This window comes from Amphibalanus amphitrite, unplaced genomic scaffold (genome assembly GCF_019059575.1).
Source record: "Amphibalanus amphitrite isolate SeventyFive unplaced genomic scaffold, NRLGWU_Aamphi_draft 000353F_arrow, whole genome shotgun sequence".
NCBI lineage: Eukaryota > Metazoa > Arthropoda > Thecostraca > Balanomorpha > Balanidae > Amphibalanus > Amphibalanus amphitrite.
Window position 1 is genome coordinate 520281 of NW_024881847.1, and position 24480 is coordinate 544760.

A 24480-nucleotide genomic window follows, 5' to 3' on the forward strand; every position below is an offset into this window, starting at 1 on the left:
TGTCGATTCGATGCATCTCGTCACGGCGAGTGGTGGTCTTTACTTCTGAAGATATATGGAAAAGTTTGGAGGGGGACAAAAATAGCCCCCCCCCCCCACCGGGGCGCGGTTTAAACGGCTGTTGAGGAGGTATGGAAAACAGCTACCTTTGAGCGCATCCTGATGTCATTAAATAGCAAACCCAGCCACATGCCACTTTAACGGCGCCTCGAAGCGTTGAAATGGCAGAGGAATCACGGGAAGGGAGGGCGCTGTTTCCGGCGCCGGAGTCCAACGACGCTCCATCATCCGCCGACCAATATTGGACGGTGACGGTGACGCCGGGCCCTGCCCCGCACAGAGAGGGAGTAATTACACTCCCGACTGTAAACGGCTCGGCAACAGCCCCGCCGGCGGCCAACACCGCGGGTTGTTTTTCGGCTGCCAGCGGCAACAACAGTTCGACACTGCAACTAATACCGAGCCGAGGAATGTAGACCTCGTGCACCGAATTCGTAAACACCCATATTGGAAACTGTGCGCTCAATAGGTGCTGTGTTCGGTGGCATAGAAATATGGAAAGTGACGTTCGGAGCGGCGCCAAGGGAGGATTCTATTTACATAGATAATTAAAAAAAGAAATGAGTCTCCGGCAGCAGTCATTAGTACGCGCTAATGCACTTTTATGAGAGCAGGTTATTTCCCACGGGACTAACATTGGTTTTGCGGAAACGTTTCTAGCAGGCCTTTGTGGCGCGCACTACGGGGATTGGGGAAGACTATTAAATACAATATAACGCTCGGTTCTGGTTGAAACAAAGTTCGTGTGAGCCAAAAGCGTCTCACCTCTGATCTTTGGCCGCTGACCATGACCACAGACCTCTGATGTCTTTTCTCTAACCGCTGACCTCTGATCTCTAACCGCTGACCTCTGACCTCTGACCGCTGACCCTGACCCCTGACCATTGACAGCCAGCCTCTGACCGTCTGACCTCTAGCCGTCTGACCGTCTGACCACCACCCCACCCCCGCAGATCACCAACTCGATGCTGGGAGAATCGAACACAGTGGAGAGTCGCTCCGGCGCCGCCCTGCTCGATTGGCTGATGGACGAAAACGTCGGCCACCTCTCCGCCATCGTCCAGCGCGCCCAGCAGCCCTCCCTCCCCAAAACCATGATCGAGAGCCTGATCGACCGTACCGGTAACGACACGGCCTGCGTGCAGCTGCTCATCTGCAAAATGTCGCCGGTAGTGTGGGGCGCGCAGAGCGCCGTCAAACAGAGCTTCGCGGCGCGCTCGGTAGATGGCTCTCTGTTCGAGTCGTTCTACCAGTTTCTGCCGTCGATGACTGACTTTGAGCGGTACAGTGAGAGCTGCGAGGGACAGTTCCCCGCGTGTCCACTGATTAATGTATCAGATGAGGATGACTTTGGGAGCGCCATGTGAAGCAGGAGCTTGGCGGCCTTCGGAGCAGCTCCGGAGCGGCGGGGGAGCGCGAGGGGTGCACGGTCGTTCGACGGGGACCGTCTCCCGCTGCGCTGCACTGAGTTTTGCTGAAGGCGATTTGATATTGTTTCGCATTGCTTGGCATTATTGTGCTAGTTTCGATGGGTGTATTTAAGGGTGATGAGGACAGCGCTACTTGTAGTTGCAAAATGTTGTCTGACGGTTGTCCGAGTTACCAGTAGACAGGCCTCAAGCTAATCACATTGGGGACAAACTGCAGAGTGAACCGTCCCATTTTCCCGCGTTCATCGGTACTGCAGTCATCATTGAGATTATGTCAAGGTGGTTATTATCTACAAAAATCCCCATCACGAAGGCCGTTTGTGCAATCTCACTTTGACGTGTATTGTTATTTATTATTGTGTTTTTTTTTTGTAATACACGTTATATTTGTTCATTGTCTTCCGTGACAGTTGGCGAGATGTCATGGCGAGCTGGCATACAAAGCGTAAAAGCAGAAAAAGGATGCAAAAAATGGGGCGTGCTATTCGTAACGGCATTGCCCTTCGATCGCAAAGTGTAAGGACACACCTGGTTAAGTCAGCAATGCACATGCTTACTATCTGTCAATTTCATATTTAACCTGATAATGATATCGGGCGTGTCAACTACCCTAACTTTGTCAGGCAACGGACACAAATTGTACAAATCATGCCTTCATTCCATTCCATCTGCGCGTTGCGATGTCCGTTCTATCGTTACTTGGTATCCACTGGTTTTCGGCTCAGAAGTACGAAGTATCGAAACCGGATAACGATTGGACTTTCCGGAGTGGCACCGTCACCCAGCAGAGCGAGAACCCTGAAGGAGGGGGGGGGGGGTCGCAAGGAAGGGTCAGAGAACATCACGTAGCAGGGTCCAATATCACGACACAGTCATAGGCGCGGTGAGACGGGCGGACATTGGAACGAACCTATGGGCTTTAATGCGACTAACAAAGCAAAGGGTAGCGCGCTGGGTTGTAATAAGACGAATAGAGCGCCAAAGACGTCGTTATAACTTGAAATCATGATTATGAATGAAAAACAAGCATCTCATGACGAGCAAAACGCTCGGCCATATTCGTGAGGCGACAATCACACAAACATTGCATGACTTACCTGTTCTGGATGTCATCCAGGAACTTTTGTCCGGCCTCCTGGCCCTTGTCGGCCACCATGTTCTGGAACCCCGACCAAGTGCTGCAGTAGCCAACCATGTCGGAGACCGTGCCGTCCAGGTCACAAAAGGTCGACTCGTCCCTGAGAAGAGACAAGGTCATTTAGGGTCACAGAAGGTCGACTCGTCCCTGAGAAGAGTCAGGCCGTTATCTAGGTCACAAAAGGTCCGCCCAACCCTGAGAGGAAAAATTCAGATTGCAGTTCAAGAAGTCACAGAGGGTCTCGACTCATCCTTAATGAGAGGTCATAACAAGGTAAGACTACTAAACAGACTTGTTAAAGTTATAGGTCGACTAGTCACTACGACGAATCAGGTCAACTCAGGTCACACGAGGTAGGCTCGTCCCTGAGAAGTTATGACAAGCTTAGACAGTTGCACAAGGTGACAAGGATGCTGTAAAGGTTACGGGTTGTTGCATTGTCGGTAAAGGCATATCCTTTATTACGACACCGACTATCGGTATCACGAATAGCACCGTATGCCACGGAATAATACCGTTGCTACATCAGACGGAGCATCAATCAAACCGGGTTGAGCTCAACGGCTGCTGTTGCAGAATAATGATCTCACTGCAAACGATATTATTAAATTATTATCATTTTCTGCTCTACCTGTGAACATGGTGCCAGGATTCGGCAAACTGAGTTTACTGTAGTTCAAATTTACATGAATTCCGAAGTCTTTTGCCTACCCCATGTGCTCAAATAGAGTGAGCTACGCCTCAAGTAAATAAATTCACAATGCATCGGAAACTATATAGTAGACGATTGCAGCGAGTGGCTTACTCCCAGTGGTGGGACAATCCCCCGAGCAGGCCACCCATTGTCAATCAGCGGCAACGTGACAGCCCCCCCCCCCCTCCCCCGGACAGGCCACCCTGTGGTCAATCGGCGGCAATGGACAGCCTTCCCTCCCAGGACAGGCCCCTCACCTCCTGTGGTCTTCCAGTGGCGACGTGAACCTGCTGTCCGAGTAGCCGTTGATGTATGTGTCCACGCTGCCCTGCTGGATCCAGCCGGCCAGACCCGACACGTACGACTGGAGAGTGGAGATGGGAACGGGGAGGTCAGCGGACCGAACGAGGCCAGGACCAAGTCTTTTTTTGCATCCCCGCTAGCGCAGGAGCAAGTCAGACACCAGTTGTATGTACTCATAATCTACGTAATAGTCCATGAAAGCATAAAATCTAGACAAGCTACACACATATCATGAACTTAAGGAAAGCTTAACATTACCTGCGATAAAAGGGTGTTTCACATTTTCAAAGTGCCATATTGCGAATCATATCGATGTTCCCCTCAAATGTCATCTGCTCACAAGTTTCTGTGTAAAATTTCACTTCATTCTGATGATGTTTAGAGGTCGCACATTTCTGCGACTTTTCATCTCTGATTTTGTTTCTGGCCGTAACATGAGTAGTCTTCCTGCGAACTGATTTGGTTGAGAAAGCCAGGCAGTGGCGGCGGAATAGGGGGTGCAGGGGGTGCAGCTGCACCCCCATCGAAAAACATGGGGGTGCAAACATATCTTTTTTGCACCCCCAAAATCCATACAAGGGGCCCGTCGCACCATCCAATACATTTTCTCCTGAAAACAAGTGATCGGGAAACGAACACTGATGTGGAATCATCCGGGGTGTCTATTTATGGTCAGGAGCGCCCCATGCTAGTCGGGGCCTCCACACCGGCTAGAAGTGTCCCGAGCCAGTGGCGTATCTAGGATTTCTCTCAGGGGGGATCCGCAGTCAAAAGGGCCCTTGCCTGACTGGGTTGAAAGGGCCCTTAAGTGGCAAAAGGGCCCTTGTAGCCTGAGTTGAAAGGGCGTTAACCCGCGCCCCGTAGGGAGGGGGGAGGCAAAACGGCCCCTGTCCTCTTCCGTAGCTATCTCCTAAATGACTGCAAATATCGCCACCAAACTTTCAGGAGCTCTCTGGGCATCCATTTTACACATTGTGACCAATTTTTTTCCAGAGGCTATGATAGGTTGACCGCAAATGACGTCAGAATGACGTCATGTTCTGCCATTTTCGACAAAAAAGAAGTTTCGCAGGAAAAGCCACAGGCCTACAGAGCTGTAGAAACATAAAAATGTTCCGACTTAAAATGTGTAGAATTAACAGGCCTAGGTCAAATCTGAGCACAGTTTACAGAAAGAGCATTAAAAGAGCTTTGATTGTTTTGTTGGGTTGGGCCCAGGCCCTTTCGGTCTGACGTGTCCATCAGCGTGCTGTCGATTTTCCCCATATAAGGAAGTTATTGCTGGCGCTTCTTGGCCTCTCATTGGTCTAACGAATAGACCACTTGAATTCGACCAATGAGGAGCCAAGAAGTAGCAGCATGCTCACAGCGTGCTGATAAATAAACGGGGTGCGAACAGAGCTCAGGGCCGGAAGGATGATAGGAAAGGAATTGAGGGAGACATTGGTCTGGGCGGGCACCTTGGTGAGTCACCGCCCACCGGGGCTGAGCCTGTCCAATAGGACAGGCCGACTAGCCTCCCAAGTGCTCACTGCACCCGGTTACGAGCGTGCTTGATTAGGAGCTGCAGTGCGCTCCAATGGGAGCCGCCCGCATGGAATAAAGTTGCCCGTCCAGGTCCAGCCCGGATCAGGGGTTGCGGCATGGAGGAGAAGGATTTGAATGTCATGAGGATGGAAACGGCGAAACGGGTGTTGAAAGAGCTATTAACTACGCTTTTCCCCGGCACTGTAGCTCCTCATTTCCGAGTCATGCGATGGTTTGTTGAAAATTGTCGAAATTGGATCTGAAAATTGGCGAAATTTGACCTTGGATGACCTATGTGAACTGACCTTTGACCTGATCTAAAAAGTGACCAGAGTAATTTCGTCATTATTGTTTGCGTCCCTTCAAACGCTGCCTTTGGCGTGTCGTGGCTCAGGAGCCGAGTTAGAAGCAGGGGTGCGGAGCTGGAGCTGCAGAGCCGCCGGAGCCGGCATATTTTGCCCGGAGCCGGAGCCGTGAAAGAATATAGCCCGGAGCCGGAGCCAGAGCCGGAGCATTAAAAAAAGGCGGCGACTCCGGCTGCTTTTTTTAACCCTCGCCCCGTTGGGGGGGGGGCCATTTTGCCCCCCCCCCTGTGGTTTTTTCCTGAAAAAATTTCAGTACCTTCCCGGGCATCAATTTGACACCTTCACACCAAATTTCAAGTCTTAGGTCACCTTAGGTCAGGAGTTATTGAGGTCAAACTGAGGTCATGTTCGAGCAAAAATGAGCAAAAAACATGCAATCTTGAAACGTTTACCAAATCTACAGTTATCAAGCAATTTCAAAGTTCTTTATATGGTCTAGTAGACAAAAAGCGGCGCTACAAAACAGCTTGCTCGGATTTTCTAAATTTTGGGTTTTTGACCCCCCCAAAAAAAATCAAAAATTTGATTTTTTTTAGACGGAAGATATGTGATAGTCCCTGCGCTCTACTATGTACATACCAAATTTCAGATCGATATCTCGTTTTTTGGCCAAGTTATAGAGAAAACACTGTTAAAAAATTATGACGTCAAATTTTTGAACTCAATTTTTAGCGATTCTAGACCGCGTACGGCAAAACAAAGACCACCATTGAACTCCCCGTGACGAGCTGCATCGATTCGATACCCATTATATGTAAAAATATTTACTTTGAAATTTGACCTAATTTGACCTGACCTTGACCTGACCTTGACCTGACCTTGACCTGACCTTGACCAAAACGTGACCTAAGCTGGCCCCAAAGGCTGCCTGACCCACATAATCGCATTTGTCATGTAAAATAGACCATAAAACATGTATCACACGACACTTTCATATTGTGACCCCCCAGTGACCTGACCTCTGTGACCTGACCTGGTATCAGTGACCTCAAATAGTAAAATATGTGTTTGAAGAACATTTCCCCATCGATGATTTTCAGTGAAATGCATTTTACTCGATTTTACAACGCATTTCTTGAAATGCCTGTAAACGATGAAAATTGGACCTTTGACCTGACCTGTGACGTCATCAGTTTGACCTAGGTCAATAAAATTGGGTCACAAGGTAGTTCCCTGATAGGGCTATCCAACACCGTTTGCCGCTTGTCGCTAGGTTGCGTGGTTCTCGAGATCTTAGGGTGGGGGCCAAAATGCCCCCACCCCCCAACAGGGCGCGTTGCTCGGCAGAGCCCAACGGGGCGCGGGTTAAGAGGAAAAATTATTGACCTAGTTCGGTTTGACAGTACAAGGCAGTAAAACATGTGGTATTCAAAATAGCCTTGCTATGCCTTTAACCCGCGCCCTGCTGGGGGGGTGTTTGAACAACCCCCCTGTGGTTTTTCGCGAATATCTCAAAAACGGCGGCGCGGAGCGCCGCCGTTTTTGGTACACCTTATCATACATCAATTCTACACATGTTGTGAAAATTTCAGACCAAGGTCATTCAAGGTCAGGTCACCAGGTCACTTGAAGTGACCTCACCTCATAAAAACTTTCAATGTCTCTCATAGCTACACCGAGTGACCAATCGCTTTGAAACTCTTAGCGATTGCTAAGAGCAATAGCATGTACAAAATGTATATCTCAGAATTTTGATATCGATGACCTAAGGTCAGGTCAATTTTGCGACCTCCCCATTATAAGTCAATGGGAGAAAATTGAAATGCGCCTCTTTTGGATGAAAGACGTTATAAACACTCCCAAACACCGAATTACAAGTGGTTTAGACACACTGAACTTGAAAATGGTGTCCGTGACCCTTGTTTATGCCCTGAGGTCATCTTAGGTCACGAATGGTATCTAACAGTTTTTCGCAAATAACTTTTGATAGAGGCATGCTAGAGCGATGAAAACGCCTTAGATGTGTTCAGCTCGACGATACGGATCGACTGATATGCAACATGACCCTTTCCGGTCAGGTCATGACCTTGACCTGAGGTCAAATTTTCAAGTTGACCTTTCAAGGTCAAGTTATAGTTCATTCGATGCGTCTTGACGAGAGGAACACGATGCCGGTAAAAGTAAGCTCGTACAATGCTTGGGTCAAAAGTTATTGCAGAAAAACTGTTTTCGAAAAAAATCGGCTATTTTTGCAGTTTTTGCCCCCTGCAGGCAAAACCATTGACGTTAGGTCAAATCTGAGAAAATTATTCAGAAAGGGCGTTAATAGGGCTATCGAATGCGCTTTTCCGCGGCGCTGTAGCTCTATTGGTTCCCGAGTTATGCGTTGGCTTCTTGGAAATTTTCGACATTTGACCTGGAAATCGGCGAAATTTTGCCTTCAATGACCTCTGGTGACCTGACCTTTGACTTGACCAAAAAATTGACCGAAGTGATTTCGTCATTATTTTTTACGCTCTTTCGAACGCCGCCTTCCGCGTATCGCTACGTGGCCCAGGAGCCGAGTTACAAGGGGGGGGGGGGTGTTCAAACACCCCCCCCCCCCCCAGCAGGGCGTGGAAATCCAGGACCCCCAGCAGGGCGCGGGTTAATGGGCTCCTGATAGCCCATTAAAGGCTTAGCAGATCGCTTTGTGCTGTAACATTGAGCTTTAAAGGGACCCTCCCACCTTAACATTAGTTTTGAGTTGAGATAGCCAAATTGGTGGCCATGGCCTGAAAATACCGGTTTGGGTAGGTACTCACAACATCGAAAAATGCTTTAATTCGGAGATATGGAATTTCAAACTTGCAGTTTTCGGATTCTAAGGGGCTAATGCATTGGTATGCCCCCTTAGAATTTGTGACGTCAGCGGAGGTCTAACGATTTTTGAATCTTTTACTAAAACGTTTGGTAGCACGCGGTGGTATATGCTGCTTTGCGCGCAACAAATGCCGCACTTTCAAATAAAGTCGCTAGGAACAGCGGAGATCCCAGAAAGTAAACAATAGTAAAAGTCTAATATCTTGAAAACCGGTGAATATTTTTCGATGAAATTTGGTAGATATTCGTTTTCGCTCTTCCTGAACCGAGCGACATCACTTTCATGCCAATTCATTAACTTTTTTGAAGGTGGGAGGGTCCCTTTACAAAATAAGCATGCTTATTTCATAGCCTGCCCTCAGAGGGCCCTTCTGGTGGTCTTAAAGGACCCTCAGGCCTCAATCGACCTCAGATGGACCTTTGCTGGCGTCATAAGGTCTCCGTTAGCCTGAAAGGGCCCTCCAATAGTCCCAAGGGGCCTTCTATTCTCCTTAAAGGCCCTGAGTCAGCCTAAGAGGGCCATTCAGTGGCCTCCGAGGGCACTCTTTGTCCTCAGAGGGCCTGTCATACGGCTCAAGGACCAAGGTGGTCTGAAATAGCCTTCATTTCACTTCTGAGGGCCCTCCAATGCCCTCAGAGGGCCCTATATTTGCATCATTACACCTCTTTGAGTCCTCGGAGAGCCCTCTTTGAGATGGCTGAGAGGGCCCTCTTTGATCTGAGATGGCCTGATGACCTCGTAGGGCTCATGTGGTGGCCTGAAATCACCTCAGCAGGCCCTCCAGTGGCCTCAAAGGGTCCTGTTTTTGCATTAGAGGGCTCTCTGTTGCTTCCGAGGGCCCTTTTTGATCTCAGAGGGCCCTCTTTGATCTCAGAGGGCTTTTTTTGACCCTTTCGAGCTGTCTGAGGGGGCCCTCTGGCCTCTGTTTGCCTAAAAGGGCCCTCTATTCGCTTTAGAGGGCCCTCTGTTCGACTCCGAGGGCCCTCTGGTGACCTCAGCAGACCCTATTTTTGCATCAGAGGTCCCTCTGTGGCCTCCGAGAACCCTCTTCGATCTCAGAGGGCCCTCTTTGAGGTGGCTGAGAGGGCCCTCTGTTCGCCTCAGAGGGCCCTCTGGTGACCTCAGGGGCTCTATTGTTGCATGAAAGAGCCCTCTGTGGCCACCGAGGGCCCTTTTTGATCTCAGAGGGCCCTCTTTGACCTCAGAGAGCTTTTTTGACATGTTCGAGGTGCCTGAGGGGGCCGTTTTTATCTCAGAGTGCCCTTTTTGACCTCAGAGGGCTTTTTTGACATCTTTGAGGTGTCTGAGGGGGCCCACTGACCTCTGTTTGCCTCAAAGGGCCCTCTGTTTTCCTGAAAGAACCCCCTATTCGCCTCAGGGGACCCTCTGTTCGCCTCAGAGGGCCCTCTGGTGACCTCAGGGGGCCCTATTGTTGCATCGGAGGGCCCTCTGTGGCCTCCGAGGGCCTTTTTTATCTCAGAGGGCCCTCTTTGACCTCAGAGGGCTCTTTTCGACCTATTCGAGATGTCTGAGAGGGCCCTCGGGGTCTGCGAGGGCCCTCTGAGTGCCTGAGAGGGCCCTCTGAGTGCCTGAGAGGGCCCTCTGGGCTCTGTCCCCCGTTCGTCTCAGAGGGTCCCTTTATTCGCCCCTTCAGAGGGCCCTCTGTTTGCCTCAAAGGGCCCTCTGTTTGCCTAAAAGGACCCCCTATTCGCCTCAGAGGGCCCTTTGGTGACCACAGGGGGCTCTATTGTTGCATTGGAGGACCCTCTGTTGCCTCCGAGGGCCCTTTTTATCTCAGAGGACCCTCTTTGACCTCAGAGGGCTCTTTTCGACCTATTCGAGATGTCTGAGAGGGCCCTCTGAGTGCTTGAGAGGGCCCTCTGAGTGCCTGAGAGGGCCCTCTGGGCTCTGAGTGCTTGAGAGGGCCCTCTGAGTGTCTGAGGGGGCCTTGCATTGTAGGGCCCTCTGTTGCCTCCGAGGGCCCTTTTTTATCTCAGAGGGCCCTCTGTGAGCTCAGAGGGCTCTTTTCGACCTCTTCGAGATGTCTGAGAGGGCCCTCGGGCCTGAGAGGGCCCTCTGAGTGCTTGAGAGGGCCCTCTGAGTGCCTGAGAGGGCCATCTGAGTGCCTGAGAGGGCCCTCTGAAAGCCTGAGAGGGCCCTCTGTGTGTCTGAGAGGGCCCTCTATGTGCCTGAGAAGGTCCTGATCGTTGTAAAGGGCCCTTAATTTACTCTACAAGGTCCCTCGTTGGCCTAAAGGGGTCCTCTGATAGTCCTAAAAGGGTCCCTAAAAATGTAATTGATACTTTTCATTATGTAAAAAAATGTAAGTGGTGAAAAGGGCCCTCAAAGTGTTTTCAATTTTTTTTTCGAGTAAAAAAAAAATTTTTTTTTGCTCCAGGGGGGATCCTAGGATCCCCAGGGTCCCCCCTTGGATACGCCACTGTCCCGAGCCGCGTTTGGTGCTCCACACGGCATCTGAGGGCCCCCACGACGGCCTCAGAGGGCCCTTTTATGACGATCTCTGAGGGCTCCCACCTGAGGGCTTTGTCCCCTGGGGCCCTACAACGGCCACTAAGGGCCCTCGTGACGACCGCTGAGGGTCCCACAGAGACTCCAGGGGCCACGCTGGCCTCTGAGGGCCCCTATGACGGCCTCTGAGGGCCCTTACGATGATCTATGTGGGCTCTCACGACGAACTCTGTCCCCTGGGGCCCTATAACGACCACTAAGGGCCCTCATGACGACCGCTGAGGGTCCCACAGGACTCCAGGGGCCCCACTGGCCCCTGAGGGTCTCTACGACGGTCTCTGAGGGCCCTCGTGAGTCGTGACGGCCCTAGACCCAACTCAAGTCTGAAGGCCCATTTGGCTTCAGGCGGCCCAGCGACGGCCTCTGAGGGCCCCAACACAACCAGGCTGCGGGGGCTATGCTGGCATCTGAGGGCTCTGCAACGGTCTATTGAGGGCGGCAGGGCCCTAACAACGATGGCCTGCGAGTCGTGGAACTCAACCGGAAGGCGCTGCCCAAGCGCACCAAGGAAGGATGTGCCCCCTTCTCTGTGTAACGAGTTTTGGTGACAAAAGTGTGCGACCCCTAAATATACTTAAATTTGGGTTTCAAGCGTATCAATCGATTCAGTTTTACGGGTAGAGTTGGGGCAAAGTCGATATGGCTGAGTTTTGAACCAACATTATTTTACCATAGTGTAATGAAACACCCTAATAAACATTTCAAAACAAAAATCACCCAGCAGAGGCAACAAATGTATGAATTCCTCGTCGCATGACGTTCATCAAATCTACTGTTTATTTACGACGGCAGACCTGTACTTGAATAAAGCGTGTGACTGTAACGACAACGACAGCCGGCATAACCTCGGACCCACCTCAGCCAGGAGCTCCCTGACATCCTGTCTCTCCCGGCCCTGCCAGACCGGCGCCGGCAGTCTATAGCCGACCAGAGCCAGGGCGCCGCCCGGTCTGAGCACGCGGCCCGACTCCGGCAGGAAGGTGCTCATGTCGAACCAATGGCACGCCTGGACGGCCATCACCAGGTCACAGCTGTCCGACGACAGGGCGATAGCCTCTGCCGGGGATACACTGCCGGAGGGGTGGGGGTTGAGCGGTGAACGCTGGGGTGAAACGGTCACGGTGGGGTTGGGTTATCGGTGTCGGAGGTTGGGCAATGTCCGCGTTGACGTTGCTAGTCTGGAGGCTGAGCGTTGATGGTATCAGGAGGTAGGGGTGAGTTTGACGGCGAGCAATCATTATACATGTGCGAAAAATTCTGAGATAGTTGAAAAATCGCATTCAATCGCTGACCCAAAGCAAAGTTGCCCACATGATAATTGCCCATGCTGCGACTCATTCGTTTACTCGTATCTCTCGACTGCCGAACGAAGTGTATACTGTGTAGGTATTAGGTAACACTATTCAGGACCCGGATCCACCCACAAATCACTCTCAGCTTACGACCGACAGCACAGCTGAAGGAGAGCTCAGTTGCTACACGACCGGATCCGGCACACCATACCTGTACGCGATGTTGTCGGCCCCGGGGGCGGCTTCTGCCTTGGCCACCTGTGCCGGGCTGACGTCCGTGCCCAGCACGTGCTCAAAGTGCGGCGCCAGCAGCTGCGTGCCCTGGCCGGAGCCGCAGCCGACGTCCACGGCCTGCCGCAGCGGGCCGGGCACCTGAGGGGGCCGGAGGGTCAACTGTGCGTCTGGTGGAGTGGTCCTGGCCCACGGATACAGTGGTAGGACGTCTCTAAAACAAAGCAGGATGTCGCGCGGAGCCCGTGCGCCTCCAACCGCTCTAATCGTCCGCCTCATTCAACGATGCATCAGCATTTGACACTCGCAAAACCATCAGATGATCAGGCATAAGTCATAAAGCTACCAAGTAACACATTCAGCTAAAAACTGAATCTATCATTTACTTTGAGCCCCGTCCAAAACAATCAACCACTATCAAGACCGAGGATTATGGAGGGACGGACGAACACAGCCGGTCGAGTGAGTGACCCACCTAGAACACTGGATATCTATCACTCGCCACACACACCTTCTCTTTGATGTAGTCGCACACCAGCTGGACCAGCGTGGAAGGCGTGGCGGGCCGGTAGCGCACATAGAGCTCCGCGTGGTTCGTACCCTCGAAAAACCGCGCCGCCATTGTGCTGCTGGTAGAAAGATGGAAGGGCGACAGGGAGAAAAGGAGGGAGAGAGGGAGAACGAGAGGGGAGAGAAGAAACGGAAGGAAAAGAGAAGGTGTCAGAGACCTAACACAAACAGGATGCAACAAAAAGGTATGATGCGAAAACACGATGAGCAACACCATTCAGCCGATCATTTTCCCGCTAATCGCTCGACATGAGCACCACCGCTCCAATCAACGGCATGATCGCAACAAATTCACACACATTCGCCAACAAGTGACAGAATCCCGCTCCATTTTACCCCATCGGTTCTCACCTTTCGGTTAGCGACTCTGATGTTCTCAACACTGGAGCGGACTGGGCTCGCACAGGCCGGGCCGGGAGACGGCGACGAACAGACGCCCAGACACCCTCCTCTACAGGCCGGCCGCCGACCGGCGCCGTCCTGACGGTTCATATACGACAGTCGCCACGTGGCGCGGCGAGACATAAAACAGCCACCAAAATAAACATGACCTCAGCGCATGGTAACGCTAATGGTTGAACAAGTGCTGTCACAAAGTGTCTGTGAGCCGTGAGGGGTGGACAGACACGTTTCTTTCGTAGAATGTCGCAAGTCTAGATCGACGTCCTGGCGTCCCCCGTCTCGAGGCATTTACATGCGTGTAGTCAATCCACTAGCCACCCGTAAGTCATGAGTCACACTTCATGTTCAGCCAGTCTGACTCGACGCCTCGCCAGTCTGACTCCACGGCCCACCCGTCCGTTTGAATTCACGCTCCAATACCCGCACTGCGCCAGACGACGAGAGACGTTCAATTTGGCCAGCAAACGAGACATGCGCGTGGGCGCAACACCTGTCGGACGCCATCGCGGCTCCCATAAGCGTGTTACAGCCACGCCCGACAGTCTGAGTGGGCAGACGGCAGACAGACTGCTCAGCGGAGCCGGCGCCCGCCCACAGCCTGGCAACGCGACACAGCCCGGCGCCGGGAGCCGCGCGGGACTCCGGCCGCCCACAGTCCCGCAGGGCAGCTGCTGTCCGCTCCAGGTCTGGCCATCCGGTCCGCGGCGGGGGCGGACGGGTCATACTTCAGCTAGCAACGGCCGCTTACCACACACGCCGAGCCGAGCTCGCTCCGAGTCACCACCAGACCGAGAAAAATGAATAACTGAACAGGCAAAGTCGCGTTTACACGTGGCTAACGGTTAAGTGAGCGATAAATCATGCAATGGAAATGTCACGGGTCATCGGTACCGTCAAACTCACTGAAAATTTTAACGGCGAAATATAAGATGCTGGAAATCGTTCATTGCTTCCTGTGTATGCGTCGTACGTTGCGTTGGTACGAGACGCACCGATAGGCTTAAGGCCGCGGGTCCACTTGAGGCCGAATTGAGGCCAATGAGAATACGCCTACTGACGGTGCAGAAACCAGACACCGGTTGCGCAGGTAAAACTTCAGCTAAGACCTGGTAGTTATACGGCGCAAATATAGTTCTATCTAAAATGCAGATCAGATATTCATGTCTCACTGCGCTAAGCTAGTTTGAACTTTGACAAGCGGTATTCATCAGCATTCACTCGGACAAAACTACGGAGATGCCAACTGCGCAGGCATTATGAAAAGAATTGATGCGAAATTAATTACAGGGAAGCAGTAGAAAATGCAAAGAAAACACTTTATTACTTAAAGACCCTAATCCAAACTCAGGATATGCTACAAGATCGAAGCCAGAAACGCTAGACATCTAGGGCCACTATCTGTGATTGCAACAACGTTTTTCTTCTTTCTTTTAGCATGTTACAACTAAAACCAGCATTAAAAATTCATTTCACGATTATTTCGACTGGCGATTTCCACCCACACAAGGGCTGAACAGCAATAACGTCTAGCGCAACGTCCAGATGACCAATTTTACTCCAAAGTTAAGCGTACCCAGCCCACCTGATTATTTTACGTCGGAAGCAAGTCTGTCGTTTGGGCACGTTAGGCGGGTGGTGGGCGCACAACTCACACCGGTTCTGGGAGACCGTCGGCAGGGGGCGTGATTGCATTACACTGGCGCCGAGGGTGTTGGACGGCACGATAATTGCACCTGGCTGGCGCGTCTCTCTGCTCTCAGAGCATCAGCGAAGTGGGTCACCATCCTCTTCAGACCATCCCACGCAGTCGAGAGCTGACAGCTCCGGGTACAGGGCGCGCACAGTCGCCGGGCTAGCTGCCAGCTCCGGATTTTGCAAAAAGCGGGGGCCGTGAAGGACGGGAGCCTGCCTCTGTGACAGTGTGAATACGAAACAAATGCAGCTGATGATGATATGTGTATTAAACGTGGGCAATTGTAACGTTCACGAGTATATGTGTTCTTGTTACATGTGTTCAATAACCTCCAAGGAGCGCCTACTAGAATTCGGTTGACGACAATTTGTGGGCATCCTCGATCTAAATATCATACGATGCCTGAACGTTAGTCTCATTCAAAACCTAGTGTTTTCATGTACACAACGAACACACCGCACAAATAAAACGTATTGCATTGAAGAGGTATATGCTTTATCATTAATGATTTTTTAATACACTACAGTCCCTCAGACATTTTGCGCCAGACGTACCGATCAGAACATCGGTACATCTCTCCGCCAGCTCAGGCAGGCCTAGCCTAAGTGGATAACCTATATCACAGCCCCGTCTATCGGTGCATCTTTGGCTACTCACCGCTCTGGTTACGCTATCCTCACGGCCTGTCGTCGCCGCCCCCAGATTCGGCCTCTCTGTCGAGCAGTGTGAGCGCTGCAGCGTTAATGCAGTAGCGGAGACCGGTGGGTGGCGGCCCGTCGTTGAACAGGTGACCCAAGTGGGCGCCGCAGCGGCGGCAGAGCGTTTCCTCGCGCACCATACCGTAGCTGGTGTCGCGCCGAATCATCACGTTGGTATCGCGCGGGAGTCCGTCAGCGCCGCTGCCGGCCGCCGCCGTGAACGAGGGCCACCCGGAGCCGGAGTCGAACTTGTCTCCGGCGCGGAACAGCGGCGCGCCGCAGCACACGCAGCCATACTGGTCCGAGGCGGAGGAGGCGGCTGGCAGGCGACCGGAGAACGCCGGCTCCGTGTCCCCGAGACGCGTCACGGCGAACTGGTGGGGCGTGAGACGAGCCCGCCACTCGGCCTCAGTCAGCGGGGGTTCGGCAAAACTGTCTCCACCATCTGCTGCCGCAGCTGCGAGTGAGGTCCACAGGGAGCGGCGCTGACACACTGATTGGGCTGCCCGTGACACTGACACTAGCCGAGATCTGGAGAGGCGCTGCAGAGAGCAGCTGCCTAGGGCAGCGAGCACAGCCAGCCGGCCCGGTAGTCTCAGCATTGTCTGTAACAGAGTCAATCGTCATAAGTTTCTTCATTACAGTAGGCAAATTTGTAGTCCACTTGGCCTTAAGCAGTGGCGTATCTAGGATTTCTCTCAGGGGGGATCCGCAGTCAAAAGGGCCCTTGCCTGACTGGGTTGAAAGGGCCCTTAAGTGGCAAAAGGGCCCTTGTAGCCTGAGTTGAAAGGGCGTTAACCCGCGCCCCGTAGGGAGGGGGGAGGCAAAACGGCCCCTGTCCTCTTCCGTAGCTATCTCCTAAATGACTGCAAATATCGCCACCAAACTTTCAGGAGCTCTCTGGGCATCCATTTTACACATTGTGACCAATTTTTTTCCAGAGGCTATGATAGGTTGACCGCAAATGACGTCAGAATGACGTCATGTTCTGCCATTTTCGACAAAAAAGAAGTTTCGCAGGAAAAGCCACAGGCCTACAGAGCTGTAGAAACATAAAAATGTTCCGACTTAAAATGTGTAGAATTAACAGGCCTAGGTCAAATCTGAGCACAGTTTACAGAAAGAGCATTAAAAGAGCTTTGATTGTTTTGTTGGGTTGGGCCCAGGCCCTTTCGGTCTGACGTGTCCATCAGCGTGCTGTCGATTTTCCCCATATAAGGAAGTTATTGCTGGCGCTTCTTGGCCTCTCATTGGTCTAACGAATAGACCACTTGAATTCGACCAATGAGGAGCCAAGAAGTAGCAGCATGCTCACAGCGTGCTGATAAATAAACGGGGTGCGAACAGAGCTCAGGGCCGGAAGGATGATAGGAAAGGAATTGAGGGAGACATTGGTCTGGGCGGGCACCTTGGTGAGTCACCGCCCACCGGGGCTGAGCCTGTCCAATAGGACAGGCCGACTAGCCTCCCAAGTGCTCACTGCACCCGGTTACGAGCGTGCTTGATTAGGAGCTGCAGTGCGCTCCAATGGGAGCCGCCCGCATGGAATAAAGTTGCCCGTCCAGGTCCAGCCCGGATCAGGGGTTGCGGCATGGAGGAGAAGGATTTGAATGTCATGAGGATGGAAACGGCGAAACGGGTGTTGAAAGAGCTATTAACTACGCTTTTCCCCGGCACTGTAGCTCCTCATTTCCGAGTCATGCGATGGTTTGTTGAAAATTGTCGAAATTGGATCTGAAAATTGGCGAAATTTGACCTTGGATGACCTATGTGAACTGACCTTTGACCTGATCTAAAAAGTGACCAGAGTAATTTCGTCATTATTGTTTGCGTCCCTTCAAACGCTGCCTTTGGCGTGTCGTGGCTCAGGAGCCGAGTTAGAAGCAGGGGTGCGGAGCTGGAGCTGCAGAGCCGCCGGAGCCGGCATATTTTGCCCGGAGCCGGAGCCGTGAAAGAATATAGCCCGGAGCCGGAGCCAGAGCCGGAGCATTAAAAAAAGGCGGCGACTCCGGCTGCTTTTTTTAACCCTCGCCCCGTTGGGGGGGGGCCATTTTGCCCCCCCCCCCTGTGGTTTTTTCCTGAAAAAATTTCAGTACCTTCCCGGGCATCAATTTGACACCTTCACACCAAATTTCAAGTCTTAGGTCACCTTAGGTCAGGAGTTATTGAGGTCAAACTGAGGTCATGTTCGAGCAAAAATGAGCAAAAAACATGCAATCTTGAAACGTTTACCAAATCTACAGTTATCAAGCAATTTCAAAGTTCTTTATATGGTCTAGTAGACAAAAAGCGGCGCTACAAAACAGCTTGCTCGGATTTTCTAAATTTTGGGTTTTTGACCCCCCCAAAAAAAATCAAAAATTTGATTTTTTTTAGACGGAAGATATGTGATAGTCCCTGCGCTCTACTATGTACATACCAAATTTCAGATCGATATCTCGTTTTTTGGCCAAGTTATAGAGAAAACACTGTTAAAAAATTATGACGTCAAATTTTTGAACTCAATTTTTAGCGATTCTAGACCGCGTACGGCAAAACAAAGACCACCATTGAACTCCCCGTGACGAGCTGCATCGATTCGATACCCATTATATGTAAAAATATTTACTTTGAAATTTGACCTAATTTGACCTGACCTTGACCTGACCTTGACCTGACCTTGACCTGACCTTGACCAAAACGTGACCTAAGCTGGCCCCAAAGGCTGCCTGACCCACATAATCGCATTTGTCATGTAAAATAGACCATAAAACATGTATCACACGACACTTTCATATTGTGACCCCCCAGTGACCTGACCTCTGTGACCTGACCTGGTATCAGTGACCTCAAATAGTAAAATATGTGTTTGAAGAACATTTCCCCATCGATGATTTTCAGTGAAATGCATTTTACTCGATTTTACAACGCATTTCTTGAAATGCCTGTAAACGATGAAAATTGGACCTTTGACCTGACCTGTGACGTCATCAGTTTGACCTAGGTCAATAAAATTGGGTCACAAGGTAGTTCCCTGATAGGGCTATCCAACACCGTTTGCCGCTTGTCGCTAGGTTGCGTGGTTCTCGAGATCTTAGGGTGGGGGCCAAAATGCCCCCACCCCCCAACAGGGCGCGTTGCTCGGCAGAGCCCAACGGGGCGCGGGTTAAGAGGAAAAATTATTGACCTAGTTCGGTTTGACAGTACAAGGCAGTAAAACATGTGGTATTCAAAATAGCCTTGCTATGCCTTTAACCCGCGCCCTGCTGGGGGGGTGTTTGAACAACCCCCCTGTGGTTTTTCGCGAATATCTCAAAAACGGCGGCGCGGAGCGCCGCCGTTTTTGGTACACCTTATCATACATCAATTCTACACATGTTGTGAAAATTTCAGACCAAGGTCATTCAAGGTCAGGTCACCAGGTCACTTGAAGTGACCTCACCTCATAAAAACTTTCAATGTCTCTCATAGCTACACCGAGTGACCAATCGCTTTGAAACTCTTAGCGATTGCTAAGAGCAATAGCATGTACAAAATGTATATCTCAGAATTTTGATATCGATGACCTAAGGTCAGGTCAATTTTGCGACCTCCCCATTATAAGTCAATGGGAGAAAATTGAAATGCGCCTCTTTTGGATGAAAGACGTTATAAACACTCCCAAACACCGAATTACAAGTGGTTTAGACACACTGAACTTGAAAATGGTGTCCGTGACCCTTGTTTATGCCCTGAGGTCATCTTAGGTCACGAATGGTATCTAACAGTTTTTCGCAAATAACTTTTGATAGAGGCATGCTAGAGCGATGAAAACGCCTTAGATGTGTTCAGCTCGACGATACGGATCGACTGATATGCAACATGACCCTTTCCGGTCAGGTCATGACCTTGACCTGAGGTCAAATTTTCAAGTTGACCTTTCAAGGTCAAGTTATAGTTCATTCGATGCGTCTTGACGAGAGGAACACGATGCCGGTAAAAGTAAGCTCGTACAATGCTTGGGTCAAAAGTTATTGCAGAAAAACTGTTTTCGAAAAAATCGGCTATTTTTGCAGTTTTTGCCCCCTGCAGGCAAAACCATTGACGTTAGGTCAAATCTGAGAAAATTATTCAGAAAGGGCGTTAATAGGGCTATCGAATGCGCTTTTCCGCGGCGCTGTAGCTCTATTGGTTCCCGAGTTATGCGTTGGCTTCTTGGAAATTTTCGACATTTGACCTGGAAATCGGCGAAATTTTGCCTTCAATGACCTCTGGTGACCTGACCTTTGACTTGACCAAAAAATTGACCGAAGTGATTTCGTCATTATTTTTTACGCTCTTTCGAACGCCGCCTTCCGCGTATCGCTACGTGGCCCAGGAGCCGAGTTACAAGGGGGGGGGGGTGTTCAAACACCCCCCCCCCCCAGCAGGGCGTGGAAATCCAGGACCCCCAGCAGGGCGCGGGTTAATGGGCTCCTGATAGCCCATTAAAGGCTTAGCAGATCGCTTTGTGCTGTAACATTGAGCTTTAAAGGGACCCTCCCACCTTAACATTAGTTTTGAGTTGAGATAGCCAAATTGGTGGCCATGGCCTGAAAATACCGGTTTGGGTAGGTACTCACAACATCGAAAAATGCTTTAATTCGGAGATATGGAATTTCAAACTTGCAGTTTTCGGATTCTAAGGGGCTAATGCATTGGTATGCCCCCTTAGAATTTGTGACGTCAGCGGAGGTCTAACGATTTTTGAATCTTTTACTAAAACGTTTGGTAGCACGCGGTGGTATATGCTGCTTTGCGCGCAACAAATGCCGCACTTTCAAATAAAGTCGCTAGGAACAGCGGAGATCCCAGAAAGTAAACAATAGTAAAAGTCTAATATCTTGAAAACCGGTGAATATTTTTCGATGAAATTTGGTAGATATTCGTTTTCGCTCTTCCTGAACCGAGCGACATCACTTTCATGCCAATTCATTAACTTTTTTGAAGGTGGGAGGGTCCCTTTACAAAATAAGCATGCTTATTTCATAGCCTGCCCTCAGAGGGCCCTTCTGGTGGTCTTAAAGGACCCTCAGGCCTCAATCGACCTCAGATGGACCTTTGCTGGCGTCATAAGGTCTCCGTTAGCCTGAAAGGGCCCTCCAATAGTCCCAAGGGGCCTTCTATTCTCCTTAAAGGCCCTGAGTCAGCCTAAGAGGGCCATTCAGTGGCCTCCGAGGGCACTCTTTGTCCTCAGAGGGCCTGTCATACGGCTCAAGGACCAAGGTGGTCTGAAATAGCCTTCATTTCACTTCTGAGGGCCCTCCAATGCCCTCAGAGGGCCCTATATTTGCATCATTACACCTCTTTGAGTCCTCGGAGAGCCCTCTTTGAGATGGCTGAGAGGGCCCTCTTTGATCTGAGATGGCCTGATGACCTCGTAGGGCTCATGTGGTGGCCTGAAATCACCTCAGCAGGCCCTCCAGTGGCCTCAAAGGGTCCTGTTTTTGCATTAGAGGGCTCTCTGTTGCTTCCGAGGGCCCTTTTTGATCTCAGAGGGCCCTCTTTGATCTCAGAGGGCTTTTTTTGACCCTTTCGAGCTGTCTGAGGGGGCCCTCTGGCCTCTGTTTGCCTAAAAGGGCCCTCTATTCGCTTTAGAGGGCCCTCTGTTCGACTCCGAGGGCCCTCTGGTGACCTCAGCAGACCCTATTTTTGCATCAGAGGTCCCTCTGTGGCCTCCGAGAACCCTCTTCGATCTCAGAGGGCCCTCTTTGAGGTGGCTGAGAGGGCCCTCTGTTCGCCTCAGAGGGCCCTCTGGTGACCTCAGGGGCTCTATTGTTGCATGAAAGAGCCCTCTGTGGCCACCGAGGGCCCTTTTTGATCTCAGAGGGCCCTCTTTGACCTCAGAGAGCTTTTTTGACATGTTCGAGGTGCCTGAGGGGGCCGTTTTTATCTCAGAGTGCCCTTTTTGACCTCAGAGGGCTTTTTTGACATCTTTGAGGTGTCTGAGGGGGCCCACTGACCTCTGTTTGCCTCAAAGGGCCCTCTGTTTTCCTGAAAGAACCCCCTATTCGCCTCAGGGGACCCTCTGTTCGCCTCAGAGGGCCCTCTGGTGACCTCAGGGGGCCCTATTGTTGCATCGGAGGGCCCTCTGTGGCCTCCGAGGGCCTTTTTTTATCTCAGAGGGCCCTCTTTGACCTCAGAGGGCTCTTTTCGACCTATTCGAGATGTCTGAGAGGGCCCTCGGGGTCTGCGAGGGCCCTCTGAGTGCCTGAGAGGGCCCTCTGAGTGCCTGAGAGGGCCCTCTGGGCTCTGTCCCCCGTTCGTCTCAGAGGGTCCCTTTATTCGCCCCTTCAGAGGGCCCTCTGTTTGCCTCAAAGGGCCCTCTGTTTGCCTAAAAGGACCCCCTATTCGCCTCAGAGGGCCCTTTGGTGACCACAGGGGGCTCTATTGTTGCATTGGAGGACCCTCTGTTGCCTCCGAGGGCCCTTTTTATCTCAGAGGACCCTCTTTGACCTCAGAGGGCTCTTTTCGACCTATTCGAGATGTCTGAGAGGGCCCTCTGAGTGCTTGAGAGGGCCCTCTGAGTGCCTGAGAGGGCCCTCTGGGCTCTGAGTGCTTGAGAGGGCCCTCTGAGTGTCTGAGGGGGCCTTGCATTGTAGGGCCCTCTGTTGCCTCCGAGGGCCCTTTTTTATCTCAGAGGGCCCTCTGTGAGCTCAGAGGGCTCTTTTCGACCTCTTCGAGATGTCTGAGAGGGCCCTCGGGCCTGAGAGGGCCCTCTGAGTGCTTGAGAGGGCCCTCTGAGTGCCTGAGAGGGCCATCTGAGTGCCTGAGAGGGCCCTCTGAAAGCCTGAGAGGGCCCTCTGTGTGTCTGAGAGGGCCCTCTATGTGCCTGAGAAGGTCCTGATCGTTGTAAAGGGCCCTTAATTTACTCTACAAGGTCCCTCGTTGGCCTAAAGGGGTCCTCTGATAGTCCTAAAAGGGTCCCTAAAAATGTAATTGATACTTTTCATTATGTAAAAAAATGTAAGTGGTGAAAAGGGCCCTCAAAGTGTTTTCAATTTTTTTTTCGAGTAAAAAAAAAATTTTTTTTTGCTCCAGGGGGGATCCTAGGATCCCCAGGGTCCCCCCTTGGATACGCCACTGGCCTTAAGGGTTTTGATGCAATGAATAGGTAGGCATTCAGACACAGAACAGTAACTGGTTTCAAAACTGTATTTGTAAAATTATTCAGCACTGGCACTAGCTTAGGTTGTAACTAGCCAGTATATGTTTTACAACAAAATTGGACAAAGTCTTTCCACAAGGAATGATCATGACCTAATTATTTGAATAATTTAATTTCGAACAAACCTGACAAAAAGACAGTTTCTGCAGTTGAAGTGCATTGAAAATTGAAAATGAACTGCTCACTAAAACCCACTGAACGCTGTTTAGTAAATTGTCACTTATGCGTCACATTTGTCTATGTGTTGATCTTAAGCTTTGTTTATAGTAAAAAGCCAATAAAACATTTATATGACGTCAATAAACTTCGTCGAAAATTAGATAATATTTTGATCAATATTGATGTTTTATGGGATTATAATTTGTTTTTTAACATAATAGCCTATTTTAAACAATGATGTTTTTAGAATGACTTCAAAAGGATGATTTTTGAAGCATTTTATTTGCATAGACATCAAAGTCTCATGACGTCATATCAAAGGTATTTAAAATATTGAAGAGCTTTTCCTTGTCCTTGATTTTAGCTTCTCACTTTCAGCTAGAAAATTGAAATAATTGCAATACAGGGGATGTAGGGGTCTAAAAAATTTTATCTTTCACGCTGTTTGGTGCTCTGTTCGAACAATTTTGCTGATAATCTGACACTATGCCTGGCGAATTAAAATGAAATCGGACTTACTCCACAAGAGTTCGTTGGGTCGGAGCTTTCGAATTGTATTACAATTCTTCGTCAGCGAGAGTCGTATCGGATGTTAAGATCGAATCGAAGGTACAGTGCGGATCGAACAAAATATGGGTCGGACAGGAGGGTCTCTGAGGCAACTAGTTGGTCTTGAAATAAACATACAAACACTGGGAAAACACGTGAATAATAACAGGATGCACACTTACTAGAAAAAGCCTGTAAAATGGGTATAAAACACACTAGTAAAATATCTAATACAAAAATATAGGCAGGTAGGTAAAAATACAGTTAATGACATGTAAAAAATTGCATAGATTAGGTGCAAACAGTACCTAAAGCAGAGATAAAGCTTTACAAAAACACGAATAGTAAACTAGACTAAGATATAAAATATCAAAATGATAAATTCTATAAATGAACTTTTTAACGGCAGAAACGGCGAATAATGGGAAGCCACCTGTCTTGCAGCAGGGCACCAGAGTTGCGGTTCACATTCGCGTCATTGGGTGACACTAGGACGGCTTCCCGCCGTCCCACGGTACGAATGTAGGCCGATTCGAGAAGGAGTCTCATCTGGTGGTGGCAGGCACGGTTCAGGATTTTGGCGTCGTCGAAGGCCGGCGTGCAGTCCCGGTGCGTGCTGAACGCTGAAGCGTTGGCTCTGGAGCGGACCGAGCCAGCCCAGCTCTCTCGGTGCTCGCGGACTCTGGTTCCAAGTTCTCGGTCCGTTTCTCCGATGTAGACGACCGGGTCACCTTCTACCCGGCAGGAGCACTTGATGCAGTAGATGACATTGCTCTCCTGCTGCTTGGGTAGACGGTGCTTGGCTTGGCTACAGAGGAGGGTCCCGATGGTCTGCGACGGCTTCGACACGAGCTGAATGCCGATCTTGTTGG

At 50.6% G+C, this 24480-nt stretch overlaps 3 protein-coding genes across 3 annotated transcripts in view; 1 reads left to right on the plus strand and 2 right to left on the minus strand.

Annotated features, from left to right (window-relative positions):
* LOC122389308 overlaps window positions 1-1880 on the plus strand; it is a 94207-nt gene extending 92327 nt beyond the window's left edge. Inside the window, exon 7 of the mRNA XM_043381189.1 lies at window positions 1014-1880. Coding sequence (XP_043237124.1) covers window positions 1014-1427 — 414 coding nt within the window. The 3' untranslated portion in view covers window positions 1428-1880. The remainder of the gene's footprint in view (window positions 1-1013) is intronic.
* On the minus strand, window positions 1808-15239 carry LOC122389309 (putative methyltransferase DDB_G0268948). Its single transcript, XM_043381191.1, has 7 exons — window positions 13294-15239; window positions 12884-12998; window positions 12353-12513; window positions 11706-11919; window positions 3580-3686; window positions 2588-2728; window positions 1808-2288 (listed from the first exon to the last, which is right to left on the minus strand). Exons 2-7 carry the CDS (start codon window positions 12992-12994, stop codon window positions 2186-2188), a joined length of 837 nt encoding a protein of 278 aa, XP_043237126.1. The 5' UTR covers window positions 12995-12998; window positions 13294-15239; the 3' UTR covers window positions 1808-2185.
* A 46-nt stretch (window positions 15240-15285) lies between these two features.
* LOC122389311 (peptide methionine sulfoxide reductase MsrB-like) lies at window positions 15286-16337 on the minus strand. The gene has a single exon (XM_043381193.1). It carries the CDS (start codon window positions 16335-16337, stop codon window positions 15714-15716), a length of 624 nt encoding a protein of 207 aa, XP_043237128.1. The 3' UTR covers window positions 15286-15713.
* Window positions 16338-24480: the final 8143 nt, after the last annotated feature.